At 38.8% G+C, this 21,415-nt stretch overlaps 1 protein-coding gene across 5 annotated transcripts; it reads right to left on the reverse strand.

The window, feature by feature from the left end:
• Positions 1-1,813: 1,813 nt before the first annotated feature.
• On the reverse strand, positions 1,814-17,812 carry LOC114798320 (immunoglobulin-like and fibronectin type III domain-containing protein 1). Of its 5 annotated transcripts, XM_028993929.1 has the most exons (29): positions 17,680-17,705; positions 17,491-17,532; positions 16,968-17,051; positions 16,046-16,078; positions 15,731-15,853; positions 15,430-15,569; positions 13,969-14,068; positions 13,853-13,894; positions 13,741-13,783; positions 12,591-12,777; positions 12,178-12,291; positions 11,490-11,652; positions 11,060-11,332; positions 10,010-10,504; positions 9,735-9,860; positions 8,623-8,952; positions 7,285-7,434; positions 6,600-6,724; positions 6,365-6,506; positions 5,592-5,885; positions 5,187-5,483; positions 4,937-5,116; positions 4,616-4,744; positions 4,207-4,515; positions 3,862-3,947; positions 3,543-3,735; positions 3,123-3,419; positions 2,009-2,335; positions 1,814-1,921 (listed from the first exon to the last, which is right to left on the reverse strand). In XM_028993929.1, exons 3-29 carry the CDS (start codon positions 17,008-17,010, stop codon positions 1,917-1,919), a joined length of 4,746 nt encoding a protein of 1,581 aa, XP_028849762.1. In that variant the 5' UTR covers positions 17,011-17,051; positions 17,491-17,532; positions 17,680-17,705; the 3' UTR covers positions 1,814-1,916. The 5 variants fall into 5 exon arrangements, with proteins under 5 accessions (XP_028849762.1, XP_028849764.1, XP_028849763.1 ...); XM_028993931.1 differs by lacking the exon at positions 17,491-17,532 and having other exon boundaries at positions 16,046-16,063; positions 17,680-17,812; XM_028993930.1 differs by lacking the exon at positions 17,491-17,532 and having other exon boundaries at positions 8,623-8,949; positions 17,680-17,812.
• Between the last annotated feature and the right edge of the window lie 3,603 nt (positions 17,813-21,415).

The raw sequence follows: 21,415 nt of genomic DNA on the forward strand, positions 1-21,415 counted from the left end.
TGTAAAACAATTGTATGTATGTATATATCGGCTAAATGCAGATGAGCAACAAAACAAAATCAAATCAATATTTTGTGTGACCACCCTCACCTTCAAAACGGCATCAATTCTTCTAGGGGCACCTGCACAAAGCTTTTGAAGGATCTCTGAAGGACATTGTGGAGAGTTTAACCACGGATCCTTCTGTCTCCTCGCTGAATCGCATCCAGACCCGATGATGAGGAGATCAGACCCCGTAATAAGTGTCTGCCTGTGTTTCTCAGCGTGGAGGACGCCATGGCCGGATCTCCGACTCCACCTGCAGACATACAGTCCCTTGCAAGGAACCTCCACCATGTTTCCCGGTTCTCTGCAAATCTATTTATTTTTTTCCACACGTTAGGCCTTCGGTTCAAATCTGTCCAGATAACCTGGTGCCATTTTTCTGCCCCATCGTTTCTATAGCAGGACCCGTAATCAGAAGGTTGCCGGTTCGAATCCCGATCCACTATTGTGCCACTGAGCAAAGCGCCGTCCCCACACACTGCTCCCCGGGCGCCTGTCATGGTTGCCCACTGCTCACCAAGGGTGATGGTTAAAATCAGAGGACACATTTTTGGTTGTGTCACCGTGTGCCGTGCTGCTGTGTTTCACCATGACAATCACTTCACTTTCACTTCAGTTATGTTTCTGTACATAGTTGAGTCACTTGGCCTCGTTTCCATGACTGCAACTCTTCCATGAAGACCACGTTTGGCCAGACCTTTCTGTACAGAAGGTGGGCATTTTTGGATCTAACTGTTTTTTGCCAGGTCTGAACTGATTGTTTCAAAAGGTTTTGCTGGGAAATTCTGTTTTCCTGGACCAACTATTGTGTCTATGATCCTCAATATTACTAGTTTCTTTGTGCTTTCCGAAAAGAGCTTTGAAACCCCAGTCTGCTTTGTCTGGGGAAAAACCTTGCTGATGCTGTAAAACCACCTGTGTCATGAAACCGTCTTCCACAGCCTCACCTCGGTATGTCTGTTCCCCGTCGAGTTTTCAGGCAAGTTTCTGTTTCAGTAAATTACTGTGTTTCAATTTCTTTGTGAAATTGATGATCATTATACCCTTCCTCTTTAGAGAATATTTAGATGAACTTGTAATCTTCTTATTGTCTGACTTATGTATAGTAACTACAACAGAGTGAATAAAAAGATTGTACTCATAGTTGGGGGTCCTAGTGAACCAGAACTTCATTGATTGTAACATGAAAGCACGTTGTAAGTCGCTTTGGATAAGGGTGATTGCCAAATGCCTTAAATGTAAATGTAACTGATTGATCATACGCTTCAATATAATGCTGCAAACTAAATCCTGCCTTTGTTCAAGTGTACCCATAAAAAGGCGATGGGTAGTACCACTAAATAAATCTCATTTAGTTTTTCCTTTTGTGTGATCACTTTGCGTGTGTAAATTATAAAAAAAAACATTTGTTTCTTGAAAGCATTATTAGTTTACATTTTTTCACACTTTCCTAATAACTTGCACTGTATAATTTATTTTATATTATACAGATGATTATTAATCCAAGAGCTGTCTGGTACAATGTTGAGGTGAATGTTCATAATAAACCATAGCATAGTATACCAAGATGAAATTTTTTATCACCCAGCACTACTTGTCATTCCAAAGCAAAGAGACCATAATGGTTTTTTTATTATAATAAATACATGGGAGCTCATACATATAAGAACTTTATCAAACAAACAAACAAAAAAATATGTGTGTGTATATATATATATATATATATATATATATATATATATATATATATATATATATTGTAATTTGTATGCTATATATTTTTACGATACAATCTATTTTTCCTAATAATCATCATCTATTCAAGCTCTCGCAGTTTTCATGAGGAGAAGGGGAAAAGCTTCAGTATAGTTTCATTCTGACAAGGAAAACACAAGTAACATTAGCATAATGACATGTTCAAAAGGAGGCTGGATATGACATTAAAAATGTAAAAAAGACACACCTTTGAGAGTGAGTGTGGTGGAGCATTCGGCCCGGCCCAGAGAGCTCTCAGCTCTGATTGTGTATTCTCCCTCGTCTTTGGGCCCCACCCTCAGAATAAGCATGGAGCAGACTCCGCAGGTGTTGGTGATGTAGTAGTTGGTGTTGGTGTTAAGGCTGATGCTGTTGCGGTACCAGGTTATGCGTGGCACTGGGTTGCCCTTCACTGCGCAGGTCATGTAGCATTCATAGCCCTTGGGTGCTGTGTGTAGTTTCAGTGGGACAAGGAAAGATGGTGCACACTGCAAATTGTATTCTTTGTAGATTGGCATTTTGATGACAAATTTATCTGAAATGAAAAAAAAAAAGTTTTTTTAAATTGCTCACATTCAACACTCAACATTAATTCAAACACTATATTTGAATATTGTGTTTTGGATAAAAGAAAGAAGCAGGGTGCTGCCATTCATTCCCAGTCAGTGCATGCACTGATATTGTAATTCAGTGTATATGACCTGATTAGAGGAATGCTGTGTGATTCTGGGCTCTTGTCATCAGGGGTTTAAATGGGATTTGGCAGGAGGGAGAACCCAAAGATCGGGTGAAGTGGTGCATTATGGAAAATGACTCCTCAAAATGACTGCGGGTTCAACGTGAACGGGAATCTTCATATGCTTGATCGTACTGTGCCAAATGCCGTGAAATGCGACTGCAGTCTGCGACCCGTAGCTGTGCTAAGCATCTTGGTACACACATTATCCAACATGTCATTCTGGCTGAACAAATGACAAATATTTGGTATCACCCATTCATTAATCCATATTGGTATGCGGTAATGAATACATGGTGGCTTACAATACTGACAGTGTGGCCTTTGGAATACCAGGTAAATGTTTAATAGGGTCACATCTTTATAATGTTTTAATCTTGGATACATGCTACAAGACAAATAAATACATATTAGGAATTAGGCTGAAGATTTGTGTTTCCACATATATTCAGGACGCCTAGGTGTTACTGTTGCAAAGAATACAGTAATGTGAAAATGTATTTTTTTTTTATGAATGAAGGAAAAACCATATAGGCCCAGGGACAAACATAAATGCCACATGAAGTTCTAACTTTCCCAAAAGTACCTCTCTTTCTGCTGCTTCCCCAAGTCGGTGACTCAGAGGGCTCCGACATGCCCATGTCATTTTTGGCGTAGACTCGGAAGTGGTATTCCCGCCCTGGCATTATGTTGCAGGCAGTGAATTTGTTGTTGAAGAGTCTGTCTCCGACGGTGCTCCACGTCTGCTTTGTTGAATCGCGCTGAGACACCATGTAGTGTAGCCTGTCATCACGCTTCTCGTCTGGTGAGGACTCCCAAATCACGGTCACTGTCCCTGGAACATTTTCTTCCAGCGCAATAGGACCCGGTGGCTTAGGTTCATCTGTAAGACATTGAGGAGTCATTATGGGAAGTGGATTGGAGCCATTATTCATAGAAATGATCTGTAAACTGTGCAAATATATGTATGAAATGGTCAAGGATGAAACAGGGAATCAAATTTTACCTGTTACTCTAACCTCTACACTAAAAGTCTCTTGTCCCACCATGTTTTTGACCACAACAGTGTAGACGCCTGTGTCAGTGCGCTCTGAGGACGGGATCAAGAGCTGCGAAGTTCCGTCAGAGGTGCTAATGGTAGCACGTTTGGACACAGGGACGCCATCTTTGAGCCAGTCAACCTCTGGCCACGGAGATGCCTGTTGGCAATGATGCGACGACTTTACAATGCAGTCAAATCAGTCTGACAACGAATGCACCTTGTCCCAGTTAACTAACTGCTTGTTTCCAGTGGCAGCGAAAACAAAATGACTGTCGCTACTTACCGCAAAATTCACTCTGATTCGTAGTGAATTCCCTGCTCGCACTACCATAAAGCTGTTCATTTTCTGGTCTGTGAACCTTGGCCTGACTGCGGAAACATTTAAAAAATATTTAGAAGACAACACACACTTATAGACATAGTGCGCTGTTTTCTACAGTGTGGGACATAACGTAAGGTGAAATAGTGCAAGTAAGATTGATGGGTGTTGCCATTTTGCACACAACACACAAGCATAATTTTGAAAACTTGTCAAGAAAACAAGTGCATAAACGTGCCTTCAATTGGCAAAGAGAAAAGCCATTAATGACGAGGTGCGAATTACGTTTAGAAAAGACACGGGCCTTACCAGGGGGTGGCATGGCCACAACGTAATTATCCACGTCAGTGGGGGCTCCATTGCCGCCATCATTGGTTGCTATTACCCTGACCCAATACATAGACATAGTCTTCAGCCCCTTGATAGTGAATGATGTTAAAGTGATGGGGTGGGCATTGCAGCGGATCCACTCAATACTCTCTGCTGGTCTGATCTCCACAAAATAACCTTTGGCCTCATCCTGAACGCCCACTTCCTGTGAGGGCTTGGCCCAGGCCAGGGACACTGTGTTGTACGTAGTGTCTGTTACTTTCAGGTCACTAACATTACCGGGTGGTTCTGTATTGATAGAGAATGGTAGAGTTGACATAATTACAATGAATGGTTGAGTAAATGTAATGTGAGTTAATATTTTTATGAAAGGGGATGCTTTTCATACTTTTTGGATCTCGAGCAAACACAAACTCTGATGGAGGACTGGCCTCACCAGCTCCAGACACATTGATAGCTGTCACTCGAAATTCATACTCCGTTCCACTGACAAGATCTTTGACAGCATACTTTTTTTCTAAAGATAATGAAAAATCTGTTATTCAACATCCAACAAATGCATAAACCTTATTGCTGGCAAACAGGCTTTGCTTCCCAAGAGCATTTAACACTGAAATTAATATGCTTTAAAAATCTGCTTTAACTTTTGTTATTGCTTTCAAATACAAAGTATAAAAGAACATGGCAAATATCATAATAAATAAAACACCTTTGATAGGTTCTTCTGGTGGGTTGACAGCACTCCACAGGCTGCTGCCCTTCTTGCGCTTCTCCAGGTTGTAGCCCATGATGCGAGAACCTCCAGTGTTAGAAGGAGCAGTCCATGCAACGTTGATGCAATCGCTGCAAGCACTAACCACTTTTGGGGCAGCAGGTGGTCCAGGAAAAGCTAGAAAAAAAGACTACAAATAAGCAGGCATGCTGAATTTAATCTCTTAAAAAAAATTGCCTTCACTCACCCAAGGTTCCCGCCATTACATCTTCAGTCATCATTATTTCACTGACTCCCTCATCAGTAACGGCCTGGATTCTGTAACAGTATTTCCTCCCGTGGTCTACATCTGTATCTCTGTAGTGTGGGACACTGGAAACTTCTCCAATTTTCTTCCACGTGTTGCGGCCAATCTGTTGACGCTCCAGTATGTAGTTCTTAACCGGGGAGCCACCGTCGTCTTTTGGTGGCCTCCACTTGAACTCAATGCATGTGGCTGAGCTCTCACCAACTTCAATTGGGCCTTGAGGTGGTCCAGGCTTGTCTGAAAAGAACATCCAAGATGTCTAAGCGTTATGTGGCCATCTGCGTTGGTGTTTCCATTGACATAAACAACTTCAGGATTAAATTAGGTCAATACATCGGTTCTTACCGAGGACAACGATCTTAGAGTACGCCTCAACTGTACCGTGGTCATTTTTTATCTTGATCTTGATTTCTCCCGTCTGTTTACGCTGGCACTTGCTGAGGATGAGTCGGCTGTGGGTCGAGAACTTCTCGATTTTGACGTTGTTCTCCTCAATGAGCTCCTCACCATCTCTGTACCACTGGATTTTCATTGGCTCCTGACCCACAAAGGGCATCTTGAATATTGCGTTTTGTCCAGCTTTCACAACAACAGGTTCTGAGAATTTGTCAAGGTCACCCGGATTCAGTCGTGGTGGATCTAAAGATCAAATTGCCATCAAAGGAACAATTAGGCAAAATAATAAAGTGTGAAATTTCAGCCATTTCCCTGCAGTCCGGCCCCACGTTCTCCCGACCGGAGTTTCATGTTTGCCTTCTCTGGCGCTCCCTGATTACCTTGATTGTTTTGTGTCGTTTGTTCTGTCATTTGTCATTTTACCTTGTTTTGTGTGTGTTTATTTTACGTGTCTGTGTGAGGGTCCGTGTGGCCCATCTATTATTTACTAAATCCCCCTGTTTACGAGGTGAGTGATTGTGTTCATCTTTTGTGTACCTGACAAATAATGGTAAAATTCCACTGCATTTCAGCAAAGTCTTATCGATTGTCATAAAAAAAAATAATACTGTTTTGTGTAACAAGTGTGCTGTTTCTTTTAAAGATTCAATATAATTCATTATTTTAACCTGTCAGAAATACATTTTTCAAATGTAGTTTTTATTGGATAAAAGAAATCTCACCTTCTACATGAAGTATTGACTCTGATTTTCGTCCATCAGCTTCAAAGCGATATTTTCCAGAATTATCTGCTTGACAATTCTTTATTGTTAATTTGTGGCAAGCCCCATCCTTACTAATGATGATTCCTTCGCCTGTCGCCAACTGATCAGTCAGGAATCATTAATGATACAACTGATGTAGACTGAGGTCTGTTTTAGAACAATTAAAGGCATCTTTAAAAATGATATACTGCACCTTCTTTCCATCTTTGTACCAGGTTCCATCACACTGGTCACTGCTGACTTTACAAGTGAGCTCAGCTGGCTGGCCAATGATGACATTTACGTTTGATAACCCACTGACAAACTGAACTCCGGGATCTGTAAAAGGTAAGAGACTGTAATGAGCAAGGTGAACTGAACTGTGCTTCCAGATGAACCCACTCATAAATTCTGAGTCTCTAGAAATGAAAAAAAAAAATATATTTCTTTCAAAAAGAATGTTCTTTCATGTTAGCTTCACATATTGCCTGAAAAGAATCTACTTTAATTGACTTTAAAGTAATTACTTCTGCATACTAGTTCTGGTAACAACCAGTGTGACCTTGACCATGGATATTTGACCTCCAAAGTACAACCAGCTCATGTCAAGTGAACATGTCATGTTGACGGTGCCTCCCTCAGTTTGGCACCTTTTAAAAATATCATTGGCATGGGTCTTGATGGTATTTAAATATGATTAAACTGCGGACCATTTTTTTAAATGAACATTTTAATGTTTTAGCCACATGTTGCATCTTCCCTGATGCAACATATTTGTCATGCTGGACCTCATTCCTCACAGTCACAATGTAGGAACAAAGGTGTCTTACCAAGACAGGAATCTTAAATAGTCTCAAATGACGTCTTTCTTAACATCAGCAGCCTGATCATGATCTTACCAGCGACAGCTTCGGGTAGCAGAGGTGCCTGCCTTAGCCGTCGCTTTGTGCGGTCCTTGTTCTCATCAGAATCAGATGGATCTTGCCCAGTGTTCTCAGCGTTCTTATCTTTGCCATGTAGCTCATGTTCACCAAAGCTTTTAAGGTGTCCTGTTGAAATGAGCTCAATATTACATCCGAGACGAATAAACTAAGACAAACAGACTAAAATCTCGAATCTTCTGGTAAATGTAATCCTGTATGTCATTGTGAAGTCAAATTCTAAACATTAGTATCCTGAGGGATTGTCTGGCAGGTTATCATTCTGATGCTAACCAATCAGAGAATTCCTTCCAAAGAACTAAAGTGATTGGTTTGCACAAAGTGAATGTTTACACAAACAATTAGTTTGACATTTTGGGGATTAAAATATTTCACACATGTATCTCCATACACAATATATGCGTATGTATCTACACGGAAAAAAAGTGAACACTGGTTTAAAAAATTTAAGTAATCTGTCACACCCATTTTGTAAATGCTGTAAATGTAAAATGCTGTAAATGTACCTAATATTTTAGCATTGAAACAGATTACAGCAGGTTTGATTGGTTTATTTATATTATGTCAAGGCTAAAATATTAGGTGTGACAGATTAACCAGTGTTCACATTTTACAGTGTATGGATGCACTGAAAAAAATAAACCTGTAGCTGCTATTTGTTCAATGTGTTTCTCCACATTACAGTAGTTAAAACATATTAGTTTGCTCTTCTAAAGAATGTTAATGCTTATGAGTAAATAGGTATTTTTACTTTACTACAATGCTAAAGTAGGCTTGTTTGGTTTATTCACATTACAGCAATGCTAAAATATTAGGTCTGACAGATTCATGAAATTATTTTAAATTTAGCCAGTGTTCACTTTTTTCAGTGTACGGTATGTGTGAGCATCTGCGTCGAACAAAAAGTCATATTAGGTATATAAGAGCAGCACAGGTGAAGAGGTCAGTTACCTTTTCTGTTCAGAATTAACTTTTTTTTCAACTGCAATAAGACCATTTCTTCCATTCAGCAGAGTTTTTCTTGAGTCAGATATAGACCCAGGGTACAGATTCGAGCCCTCTTCACAGTTTAAATACACCGTGAAAATTGTCCGCTGTGTATTTAACTCGTTGCGTTAAGTGGTTACAATATACATTCCCACATGTGAACGTAAACTGCTCACGCTGTTAGTTTAGTAATTATGTACCAGGTAAAATTACAACAAAAATTCAGCCTAGAAAATCTTCTTTAAAGCAAAATGTCTTCATTGTTTGTGCCGAATGACACAAACAATGTGTCTAATGTCACTTTCTTACCAATGATATTATCAAGAGACTCAGCTTGTCGGTCTGATTGGCGATCTGATGGACCATTGTTCTCTCCCGATATGCCAGTGTGTCTGTTCAGTCCCTCTTGTTCATTCTGAGCATAGTGAGTACTTTTTATTTTCTGAACATCTTTTGTGCATTGAGCATCTTGTTCATTTGATGCATGCTGATCATCTTCTCCATTCATGACACTGTGTCCTCCGATTTTGGCACTCTTGTGCTGATTTGTAGCATCTTGCCCATTCTGAGCATCTCGTCCCTTTAAAGCATTCTGATTCTTTCCTGTATTTGTTGTGGATGCTTCAGGATTCCCGGCTTCTTTTTTATTTTAATTGAAAATATTAGTGCACAAACACAAACTCTTTGGTTATAGACTGAACTTTTAAAATTGTTGATAAACATTGAGCTAAATTTCTTATTAAATGTTACCCTTGGTAGTCCATGGCAATTTTGTAAATTTGTGTGTGCCTAAAATTCAGCCTACAAGACCTCCATTCATGAGTCAAAATAAACAGTTGTAAACAGGATGTACCAAACAGACACCACATTAAACATTAAGACATTAAAATTATACAAAACATGTTGTGTTTTTATGTTCTTGTTAATATATATGATGTGGTAACATAACCATTACTTTAATTCAGTAAAAACAAAGTAAATGGAGGTTTGATTCTAATCAGTGTTTGTGGGCGTGGTTTAGATGGGACAACTTGAATAGTTCCCATGTGTGGGGGCCACTTTGTCATAAAAGACAGCATTCATAACATACATGTCCCACAGAGGTCCACACATGGGTTCTCCATGGAGCCAGTGGCTACACCCATTTATATATATATTTATTCAGTGGCTACACCCATTTGAAGACCACTGATTTGCCCTTTTTCCAATGCAAATTAGCTCTACATGGGATGCTATGGAAATGAAATGAATGGACTCAGATAGTTTTTTTTCTCAGATAATTTTTTTCATTGAACAAAATAATATAGTTTGTATTTGAAAAGTGTGAAGAACTTTGTGTTAGTCCAGGTTCTGGATTCTTTATGACATTATGCATGTTCATCGCTTGCATGCATGTTTACATTTAGAAAGAAAACTTTTACCAGTTTCTTTGTCACTGGTCATTCGCTCATTTCCATGGTATATCCTGTTTGCTGCATCTCCATCGTCTTTGTGTCCACCAAGTCCATTCTGGTTGATATCATTTTTGGAGTTTCCAATCAGACATTCTGGAGATTGTATATGGCAATAAGTTAACATGCATGTTTCAACATACTTTGTGAGCAAATAAAATAATTTTAAAAAATATAAAAGAAAAACAATGGCCATTACCTTCATGATATTTTAGAAAAATGCATATAAAAATGAACAGATTTACCTTTCTCCTTGTTTGGGTCTTGTTGATGATTATTTAATAAGTTGTTGTTTGGGTCATCTGAGTTCTGAGATGTCCCAACATTTGGATCTTTGTTTGGAAGTACTCTTCCGCTTGAATCTGTGTATTCTGCACCACTGTCACTTAAGGCATCATTGCTGTTGCCAGTGCCTTTAATCCCAATGTCATTTAAATCAGCCCCACCAGAATCGTGACCATCTTGGCCTTTACGGTCTAATCCTCCACTTCCTCCACAGTCCAGTCTGGATCTGCTGTTATCAAAACCATGGCCCTCTCCATGCTCTGCATTACCATTCACCATGGCCATTTTCTGCTGCTTGGCTTTGTCCTGCGTTTTTGCTCCGTTTTTTTCTCCGTTACCCATTTGGAGTTTGAGTTGCTGTTCCTGTGCTAATTTTTCCACATTTAACCCTGACCCACCGGCTTGTGTTGTTTTGCGGGACTTTTTCTTGTAGGGTATAGGAGGTCCACTGTCAGCTGAGTAAGGCAGAAATTACACAACAGTAATTATTGTTGCCGCAATAATGGTCACTTATTATATTACCAATATATGAACAAGAGTGGATTTCCCTGTACATGTGCACTGAAATATTGTGACTATTAAGTTCATGGTGCTTACAGATCAGATTGTTGAAGGAATAGTTGTGAAATCTCATCTGAATCTTGAGATGAAGACATGAAGAGAATAATGGGATTGGATGGATGAATATGTACTAACAGTCAATTGAAAAAATATATATTATTGACCTCAAAAGTGTATTAAAATGCTATTTATTTAATGTGTTAAACAGATTTGTCTGGTGTTTCGACTGCTGCCTCTTGGCACTTTTAGACAAAACCAAGGTTTTCTTGTATGACTTCAACCTCTCAAGTCTGTGTGTGCGTTTGTGAAACATGTTCCATCAGGATAGGCTTTCGGGATTGAATTTGGGAACGCCAACCCAGAACTACATGGCTACACCCCAGTTTCCTCACCACAAGCTTTGAATGACCAAGTCACAATGAATAATGTTGTTTAATGTTAAAACTCACCTTCGATCACAAGCCAGGCACTACAACTCTTAATCCCGGCTATAGCTGTGTATATGCCCTTGTCTAGTTGCATGCAGTCCTTTACGAGCAGTCTATGGATGAGTTTGTCCTCTGATACAGTAATGCTGTACTTGTCTCCATCCTCCAGGGTCGCGTTCTTCCCAATCCAAACTATCTTGGGAAGGGGCATAGACAGGACACACTCAAAGAGCGCATCCTCCCTCTCTTTGGCTTTCACCTCTTGGATTTTCACAATGAAGTTCACACTAGGAACTGATGAGATATGGAAATAATGTAATGGAACAGAGTTTTTAAAAAGGACTTAATGAAACCAATAAACCTTGCAATAATGCCTTGACAATTCTGAAATATTTTGCTTGACATTATACTGTAAGTAGAGAGACTTTTAACAACCATGTTAAAATCTTACTTTTGAATTCCGTTGAGAATACGTTGACCTCCTCAACATCCACTTGGTACAGTCCTGCATCCTCAGGAAGCAAGTCTTTAACAGTAAACACTAATTTCTTTCCAACTTTCTTAAGGTTGTGCTTCATTTCCATGTTTTCACTGTAGGGTATCATCACTCCATCCTTCAGAAGAATGAGGTAGGTTACAGGCACAGAAGATCACTGCTGGCAAGTAGCATCATGATGAATGGAATGAGAATGAAATGATGGTGAAAGTCACAGCAATTTTAGATTGGCTTTCAACCTTTGTTTCCATTGTACATTTGGATCAACTTGTTGATGTTACTTTGCCTTCCATCATTTTCATGTTATAACTTCTGTCTTCTATTAGCTTTCTAGACAGGATTCAAATCCATTATTTAATTCATTTAGATTAATTTCAACTAAATTCTAAATTCGTATGTAGTGGGCATTCTCCCCACCCTCTGTTTCCGGATGGGCTCCAGCACTTACAACTGTGAACAAGGAAGATCTTTGTTTGACAGTTGCATTAATATGCATTTTATGCATATTAATAAATACCCCATTACGGCTCTTAGAGCAATGGATTCGTTGTTGGTTTAGTTTATTTTATGCATTGGTGGTAGTCATTTTGCTCTAAAACAGATTGTCACCTTTAGCATCCTTCTGCCTTGGAACCATTCTCACCTTGTAAAGAAAGATCCTACTGCAAGGATCTTTGAGCTCCAAGTCAAGCTCAAAGGAAGCAGTGCCATCTCCTTTCACCTCAATGTGCCGGAGGTTACTTATTGCTTCAACATACTACATGCGGTAAAAGGTTGGAAGAGATTTCCATGGTAAGGAGATGGGGAGATGCAAGAAAAATGAGGGTTAGCAACCATGAATGTATAAATTATTTCACCATGGAAAAAGGGCAATGTTTTTCTCAGTTAAAAAAAAAACAATGCATGTAAGTTTTTGCAGAAAACGTCCAATGAATACATAATTCTTTTTTTTTTACTTTAAACACAGGACACAGGACTGCACTGGACACTCTGGTTAGAAATGGAAAGAATGATCAATGTAATTATTTTTCGTTAAACAAATAAAACCATTCAAACCAGTTTCTGTTCCTCCTCTTGTTCCTTCTTAAACTCTCCAAGTTTCTTGAGCATCCACCGGTAATCCGTGACCCCAAACTCGGTGCATATGCGTTCATAATCCTTTTTTTCAGCACTCGTCATTATCTCCCAGAAGCTTTCATCTACGTCTCCCTCCTTTTTCTCCTGTGGCTTCGCTCGCCCAGCCCTGAATAAGAAATAAACTACATTTGTGATGGATTCTTAGCTAAATTAATCCTTTAGATCCTCCCAACTTCAAAGTTTTACACCATTTTGGCCAGACTCTGAGAAACAAATGGCACATGACAACATTCACCTTAAATTAGTATAGAAGTGAAAGTGAAGTTATTGTGAAACACTGCAGCACAGCACACGGTGACACAACGAAATGTGTCCTCTGCTTTTAACCATCACTCTTGGTGAGCAGTGGGCAGCCATGTCAGGCGCTCGGGGAGCAGTGTTTGGGGTCGGTGCTTTGCTCAGTGGCACCTTGGCGGCTTGGGATTCTAACCGGCAAGCTTCCGATTGTGGATCCGTTCCCTTACCCGCTAGGCCACCACTTCCCCAGAACCCAGTTATCCAGGGTATAATAATAATTATATTAATAATAATATAGAATAGTAATTCAGTATAATAAAATAACATTTTATAAAACAAATGTTTTATGCTGCTCAGATTCTTTTAAAAAAATCTAAACATTTGCCACAAGAAACACACATTCAGGCCGGCTGGCTGAAATAATTTCAACAATACATCATATATGGTCTCTTAATCAATTTACCATCAAAACATTAAAGTCTACACCCTGCAAAACTGTTTGACACAACACACACTTCTGGTGCTACCATACCAACCATTTCTGCTTTGAGTCGCTGCTTGTAAAAGTGTTTTGCCGATTGGTAAAAGTGTTTCGTGTCATTTCCACTCTTGTTATTTTCACTCAAGAAAATTTGCTTCTGTGATTGATAAAAGTATTTTGCATGTTGTAAAATTATTTTATGAACTGTTTGATTTCAACTTTTTTTTCCACCATAGGGTCCCAATCTGATTGTACAAAATCCCTAAATTCTGCATCTGGCAACACAGCACAGCCAAGCTGAATGAAACAGAGAATTCCTTACTTTAATTGTTTGAGAACCCAGAAACATACCTTTTCCTCAGCATTTTTCTGAATTCAGCTGGGTCTGTTGTAGCTTAAAAAAAAGTTTGGTCCAGGTTATTCCATGTTTAGATCTCATTGCTGGTGCTGGAAAATTACATACCCATGTCTGCCTCCTCCATGGCCTTCTTTTTCTTAAATCCGACTAAATGCAGAGAATGCAAAATTAGACGCACTTAATGTAAAACAGGCATAACATGTCCAAAGTAAAATTCTTACCTTCAATAACATTTAATGTAGCTGTGCAAACCGCCTTCCCAAATTCATTGTGGGCGTAGCATTTGTAGGTATCTGCTTCATCAGTCGTAACTTTAAGAATCTAGTGGTTTGATGGTAAATGTATTAAATTTAACAGGTCATGTCTCTTGTGCATTATTATGAATGATGTGAAATATAATTGGTATTGAATGACATTAAAATACAGATAATATCATACAGACAGAGTTACATTCAATGTTTTATAACCTGCTTCATTTGCTTACTCTTGCACTGAAAAAGTGAACAGTGAGTTAACTTTAAAAAATGTAACTAATCTGTCACAATATTTTTTACGTAATGTAAATAAAAAAGGTAACAGAAGGTTTGATAGGTTTATTTATTTATTACATCAATACATTACTTTTATTTTAGTTTTTTACACACATTATCTCACTCTTTGCTCTCCGAGGATTTATTACCTCACATATATATAGGCATCAAAACTATTAATGTACATTAATGTGGAGTTATGTACTTAACAAAAAGTGGAGACCTGGCCTCCACAGTCACCTGACCTGAACCCAATTGAGATGGTTTGGGGTGAGCTGGACCGCAGAGTGAAGGCAAAGGGGCCAACAAGTACTAAACACCTCTGGGAACTCCTTCAAGACTGTTGGAAAAGCATTTCAACTCTTGAAGCTCATCGAGAGAATGCCAAGAGTGTGCAAAGCAGTAATCAGAGCAAAGGGCGGCTATTTTGAAGAAACTAGAATATAAAACATTTTTTCAGTTATTTCACCTTTTTTGTTAAGTACATAACTCCACATGTGTTCATTCATAGTTTTGATGTCTTCAAAGAAAATCTACCAATATAAATGGTCATGAAAATACATTGAATAAGAAGGTGTGTCCAAACTTTTGGCATGTACTGTATATATATATTGGCCTGTACTGTATGTGTGTGTGTGTGTGTGTGTGTGTGTGTGTATATATATATATATATATAACTAGTTTTTAGTTGTTTTACTTTTCTTACACAATGTATTGTACTAAGTATTCAGTTTAAAGTCTGTATTGTAAAGTAAAAGACATTATTTTCTCAGTTACAACTTCCAGCTTTGTCCAATTACTGTTACCTTTCCACAAATGACTAGTAAGTGGTGAGAATTGGCATTCATTGCAAACAGCATCCGCTGTCACTATCTCCTTTTAGCTGAAGATGGAACTTCTTCTACTACACATGCAGGAACTTAGTATTCTCCTGTAAATGCACCCCAAAAGCAAATAAACCTTGCAACAAGCATTCATCTATTATTATTAAGGCCAGTATTCTCCCAAAATCCTGGAGGGATTGACATTTGAGGAGCCATTAATAACCATTAATAACCATTGAGCCATTAATAGCATTTGAGAATACTCTGCATCACACAGAAACCCTTGATCCATTTTAAATTACCTATGAACATTCTTGGCTGGACTCACCTCTAATGTGTACTCTCCAGTGGACTCATCATATTTGTTTCTAAATTTGTCAGTGTTGTTCATGTCACCCCTAGCTCTTCGCCAAGATACTTCAGGTCTAGGCTCCCCACTCACAACTGCTTTAAATGCAGCCGTTCTTCCTACAAGAAATTTTGGTTACATTTCCTTTTTCAATTCAGAATGACTTGTTGATTATATGAGATTAGTGTCTGGTAAGGTACAGAATGCAAATAAATTTGAATAATTCATATAAGTATTATTATTTAATTTTTTTTATCTGATGATACGAGTTGTGTCTCACCCTCCTGAATAGTTAAAGCTATAGGCTTGCGGAGGAAGTCAGGGTTACTCTTCCCTTCTGGAAGCTCCTCCATCCACTGTGTGACCATGACCCCAGGAATCTTGGACCTTTTCTTGAAGCCGACTGTATGAAATTAAAACATTTTTCTGTGATTCCTCCCATTGACGCATGCTGCTTTGCATCAATTCTACCACTGGGTGGCAGTCACGTGTAATAATTCGTCCTTGCATGCAGGCATAATAAAGAGAGACTGTGCCACTGACACAAAGTAAATATCCAATTTTATGGTGTATTATACTTCATGTGAACTCCTACCTCTTTTCTTGTGGGGTTCTGCAGGTTCAACACCTGGACAGTTAAAGACAGGGACAGCACAAAGAAGGAAAAAGCTTTGCAGCATAAGCACCCATCCATGTTATCAGGCAAAAGTTTTTTCTTATGAAGATGGTTTCCAGCCCAGTGATTGATTTTAGGGGGTACATCAATAGGGAACATTTGTATTTGTCATGCCAACATTGTTGCGCTCCCAATATTTTAGTACTATACAAAAGTTTCATCCAGTCAAAGTAATAGCTGAGGATTCATGTGAAAAAAAAACAAAAAAACAATTCAACTCAACACAGTAAAGCAGAAAGCACATGCTTAATGAAGGCAAGCAATAATAACACAGAATAGAAAAATGTAATAGAAATATGTAACACCTTGCATACCCCTGGGGCCTGAATTTTATAATAAGCAAAACAATTATAACCTTACTACACCAACAATGTCATGGCTTAACAGTCCCTGCCATTCGTGGCATTTCCCTGCAGGTTTCAAAGTTGACCTTGGTGGAAACTATGATCTATCGATCTACCGTGTAGAGGAAGCCATCTGTAAGGAGCTGCATGAATTACATAACCTCTCCCAGCTGGTGTATCAACATTCATTCAGGCGCGAGTCAATGTCATGATCAGCACCGAATGACAGCTGAAGTTTCCTTCCATTAAAATAAACAAATAAATAATTATATATATCATTTGTTTTTCATTTTAACACTGCTTGTATGTAACACATATTAGTAACTGATATTACCAAAAACATTATTGTGATCACATGACAATGAACAAATATGGCTGTTTCTGTATTACATTCATAACAGCAGTGCATATGCAATATTATGATGATGCTTTCATGTGAAAGGTGCACTCTAGATTAAAACACACAAACACACACACAAATATAATATATTTTTTACCTTGGCCTGTGGCTGTGTGGTCAGCAATTATTGCCTTCATCATCTTGATGTTTCAAGGTCTTAAATGCAAATTCTTTTCTATTTCTGCAGGTGACAAACCAAACATTTTACCTTTTATTTGACATTTTAAATGTAGTTTAGCATACAGTATACACAGATGGTTTTTAGAGTAATATTGGGTTTCTACAGCACTCCCCAGTGGGATAAGAGTGTGGTATAAGAGCAGTGGTTCAGCTGTAAGTCTGCCCTTGGAATTCCATGATGACATGGATTGAATACATTTCCTCCATCACTGAAAAATCCATTAAATTTGAGGTGTGTGTGTAATATGTAGCATTAACCCAGCTGAAGAAGATCAAGCAGACCCAGATCATATGAAACTGCCAGAATCATGGTGACAACAGCATACAAGAGAGGGATGCCGGAAATATTCCCTTGATAACATGTTTGTAACACGTCGCAATTCTCACACAACTGTTATGGAACATACAAAAAAGTGGAAATGTGTGTGACTTCACAGCACCTGAAAATGTGACATCCAGCCAGATCACATCAAAATGATGCCCTGCCATAATGGGTCAGTGGTTAAGAGAAAAGGACAAAAAATCTAGACTCTAATCTGATTTGCTCTCCAGATGAATCTGACATTACAGCAATGTTCATTTCGCATTTTGTGACTCCTGCTGGTGTGAGAATGAAATCAAATCTTTACCTTATTCCGGTCCCAAATTTGCTCGGTTGCAAATCAGCTCGTGAAGACCGCCCTTTATACTCTGCTGTGAGGTAATAAATCCTCGGAGAGCAAAGAGGTGCTGCCGACCCGTGTGAGACCAGATGTACTGAGACCTAAAGAGATTCTGGACCCTGTATTTAGACACCGAGTTCAAAGGGGGATGGGAGACACCCAAATACAACCTGCCCTCATCATTTCAGCTCGCGCCGCGCTTCCAGTTGCTTAATTACTGGCGACAGTCTTGGCAGCTTTCTCCCAACATCTGATGACAAGCCCATGATTAGTAATAGCTGCCTTAATCCCGAAAAGAGGATTCATGTCAATGTCATGTCACCATATTTCTTCTACTGCCAGTTCATGGACGGAGTTTATTACATAATTCCTCACACCCGCATAACATTTTAACACCTATAACATTAATCGATTCTTGAACAATGTACGTGGTCTCGGATGTAATGCTTCTGAAATATTTCATTTAAGACCAGAGATATGGAGGCCCATGGAGACTCCACACCAGAATTGACCTTGGCGTGGCAGAAGTAAGTGGACTAACATGAATCCCGGCAGGAAACTCAAGGTGAAATGTAAGTAACGGAGCTGCAGCCATTGTCTGTCAGATGCTGTTTGTACAGTTGCTCCAGGATTTTCCTACACAGATGTAGTGAACCAAGTGTGATTCCTGTTTGGACACTTCTGTTACTACTATGGGTCCTAATCCTTAACATTTGCGCAGGCTCTTGCTAAGTCCTTTGATCTGGGAGGTTTGCAACACTAATCAATACCAAAAAATAGAACAAAAAAAAAAAAAAAAGCAACGTGCATCTGTATTATCGTATGTAATTGACCTTGACATTGGGTATAAATTATTAAATGTTCTTTTTCATGATGTTTAGTCACCCTCAAATAGCCAACTTTCTCAAATAGCCCACACCGTCCTTGAAATAAACTGCACGACTTTGTTTAAATAATGACACCCTTGATGGTATTAAGGCCACGATTGATTGAATGCACAAAGCACAAATATAAAAATAAAAATAATTAAATACATAAATCCCACGTTCTGTGTGGGCTGGAGGCTTTTACAGCAGTTGTGCAATGTGTGACATTCCTTGGTCGTCGAGGAGAATGAAACTATGAATAGGATACGGACAGCGGCAAGTCAGCGGCGGTGATTTGCCAACAGAAACCGTGCAGCTTCTTGATAGATATAGAAGTGGAACTCTAATCGGCGGCACGTCGAGAGGGGAACCTTGTGTTCTACTTTGCTGTTTGTTCTTCTTCACACACTAAGCAGGATCCCAAGGCACAAGAGCTTACATAACCCTGGTTAACAGATTAAGCCCCTTTGCCCTCTCATTTTTCTTATCATTAAATGTCATGCTGCATAGCGGTCATGCCTGTCACCAGCAAATGCAGAGGAGTGCTAACTAGACAGCCCGTGCAAAATGGCATGTGATCACAAATTGTCCACCCAAACTGGAACGGAAAGGATTCTACAAAATCAAGTGGCTAAACAATTAATGGAAACGCAAAGTAAACAGCAATGTAAATATCTTAAATCACATGCTTCAGTCATCATTTCTTAAGTAACATCAGACTGACGTGTTATGGCTGCACTTTTGCTCTTTGTTTGAAATCACGAGTGTGGGAAGGTGTTGGGGACTCTTCATCATTTGTTTATTGTTTCATATGGAAAAGAATGGCACAAATATTTTCCGAAATGTAGTTTGTAGTAGTTGTAGTTCAAGCATACATCTACACAAACACCGGGGAGGAAGAGTGAAGATGGGATGCCATTACATGAACAAGGATGTTAATGCCGGATATTATTCCAAATGTGTAGGGAAAGCACATGAGGGGGTATAGGCTCCACTATATAAAAAAAGTCATGATGGAAAAGTTTTGGGAATAATTACACATGCTGGTATTTATTTATTTATTTAGACTTGATGCAACATTATAGGATATTCCCTATTTGTCTTCAATTCAAATGGTCCTTAATTAGTGGTTAGGATCAGTTGAATCAAAGAATGAGACTTATTCTGTTTAGTAAAGTGTTATATTTCTTGTTTTAAGTAAAGTTTAAAAATCTTATAATATACATTAAAATATTTAAAAATCAAGAACAAAATGAACTCAGTCAAAACATATGTGGAACAAAAATTAATATGTTCTGAAGAGCTTTGGTGAAGGCCCCCTAATAGAAAATTGCTCAGGACCTTTTCAACATTTGTCCTATTAATAGCCTATTTTTTATATTCTCATAGTCCCCAAGAATTATTATGACCTTTCACCCCTTTGGTCACAGTCACAACCACAAACCTGCAAATAGAAAACTTCACAGTGCCCAAAACTTTCACTTGTTCAAAGAAACATGACATGCCATGCAACACACCTGGTTTCGTGTTCATTGTCTGAAACTTACAAAAATAGCCAGGCTAAGCACCAGGAGAGTGTCTGTCCTGGCCGTCCAGGAACCAAAGCATGTGCCCCAAGGGCACACTCCGTTCAGAAAACGTTGACTGCTGCACATATCCCAAACACAATGTGAAGGTCAAAACACGTTGCTGTGCATAGAGTACCAGTGGAGAGTCTTAAAATAAGCTTGCATTATGATGCTCAATATAATTTCAAGTATCACAAATTGGAACAATCAGTAACCTGTCTTTTGGAGAGAATGATTACTGACAAGGTTTGCCGGCGATTTTGGAGTGGGCATCAGGAAATAAATTGATGATATTGAGATTTTAGAAGACCATGCATGTCAATGCTAATTCCTCCACCTGTCACCATTCACCTTGAACTGAGTCACTACATGACAATCTCTTGTGAGGTAAACCAAGCACATGGTGTGATGATATCATGACATCTTCCATAAATCAGTTCAGCATTAAACCGAGTCACGGGTGGTTGTCATTTGAGAAGCTTGTGCTGTGGGTCCAGATTGGCTGCCGTACACATACAAAGTGTCTAAAGGTGCCACTGAACATGTGGTATGTCTCTACTCAAAACACAAATTTCCGTACAATTAAGGACAATAAGCCACTTTAGGTTTTTTGATCTTCATAAAACACCCAAATAAAAATGTTCCAGTTGCTCAGTTCACCGAATAGGCTGTAATATTGAATAGTCAAACATCGGGACTTTGCAGTGCAAATTTAATCTGGGATCAGGTTCCCATGAGATTGTGTAACTAATTTGAATTTCTCTGGGCCAATCTTCAATATTCTTGAAATATAAGTAGATAAACTAGCAAAAACAATCTATTACAAAATGCCTAAAACTCCATTAATGCCCAATAAACCTACAGGTAGCATTAAAATGTACTGAAATGGTATGGGGTCAAATGACGGCTTCCCTGGAGCTTCTCTTAAATGCAGAGACTGCATTTAAGAGAATTGCATATCCCAATTTGTCTTATTGCTCTCAGAGTTGTAAAAAATGGGGCAGCTGTCGCTTGTAAATGCTCAGGAAGCTCTGAACTGAATGCGGAGAGTGTTACCATGTTCCCACTGTAATGTGTTTACTCGTGCCATTGGTCTATTTAATGTTCTTAATGAATGTTTGAGCAGAAATAGCAATGGCTAAACCATAAAGATGGAAGGACATGGGGATGATGAGGTTATTAGTAACTAATAATGAGAATAATATAATGAGTATATAAATATTTTTCTTTGTAATATTGATATAGTTATACAGATTGCATTAATGTATT

Source organism: Denticeps clupeoides, chromosome 10 (assembly GCF_900700375.1).
Source record: "Denticeps clupeoides chromosome 10, fDenClu1.1, whole genome shotgun sequence".
Classification (NCBI taxonomy): Eukaryota; Metazoa; Chordata; class Actinopteri; order Clupeiformes; family Denticipitidae; genus Denticeps; species Denticeps clupeoides.

Bases quoted from the DNA above. Each gene is read 5' to 3' on its own strand.
- LOC114798320 (XM_028993927.1), bottom strand. From the start codon at position 17,010: ATGATGAAGGCAATAATTGCTGACCACACAGCCACAGGCCAAG. The intron at 11,653-12,177 runs GTGAGAATGGTT...ATTCTTCTGAAG, and splicing joins GTAGGATCTTTCTTTACAAG to GATGGAGTGATGATACCCTA. The intron at 10,505-11,059 runs GTGAGTTTTAAC...TGCCTTACTCAG, and splicing joins TGCCTGGCTTGTGATCGAAG to CTGACAGTGGACCTCCTATA.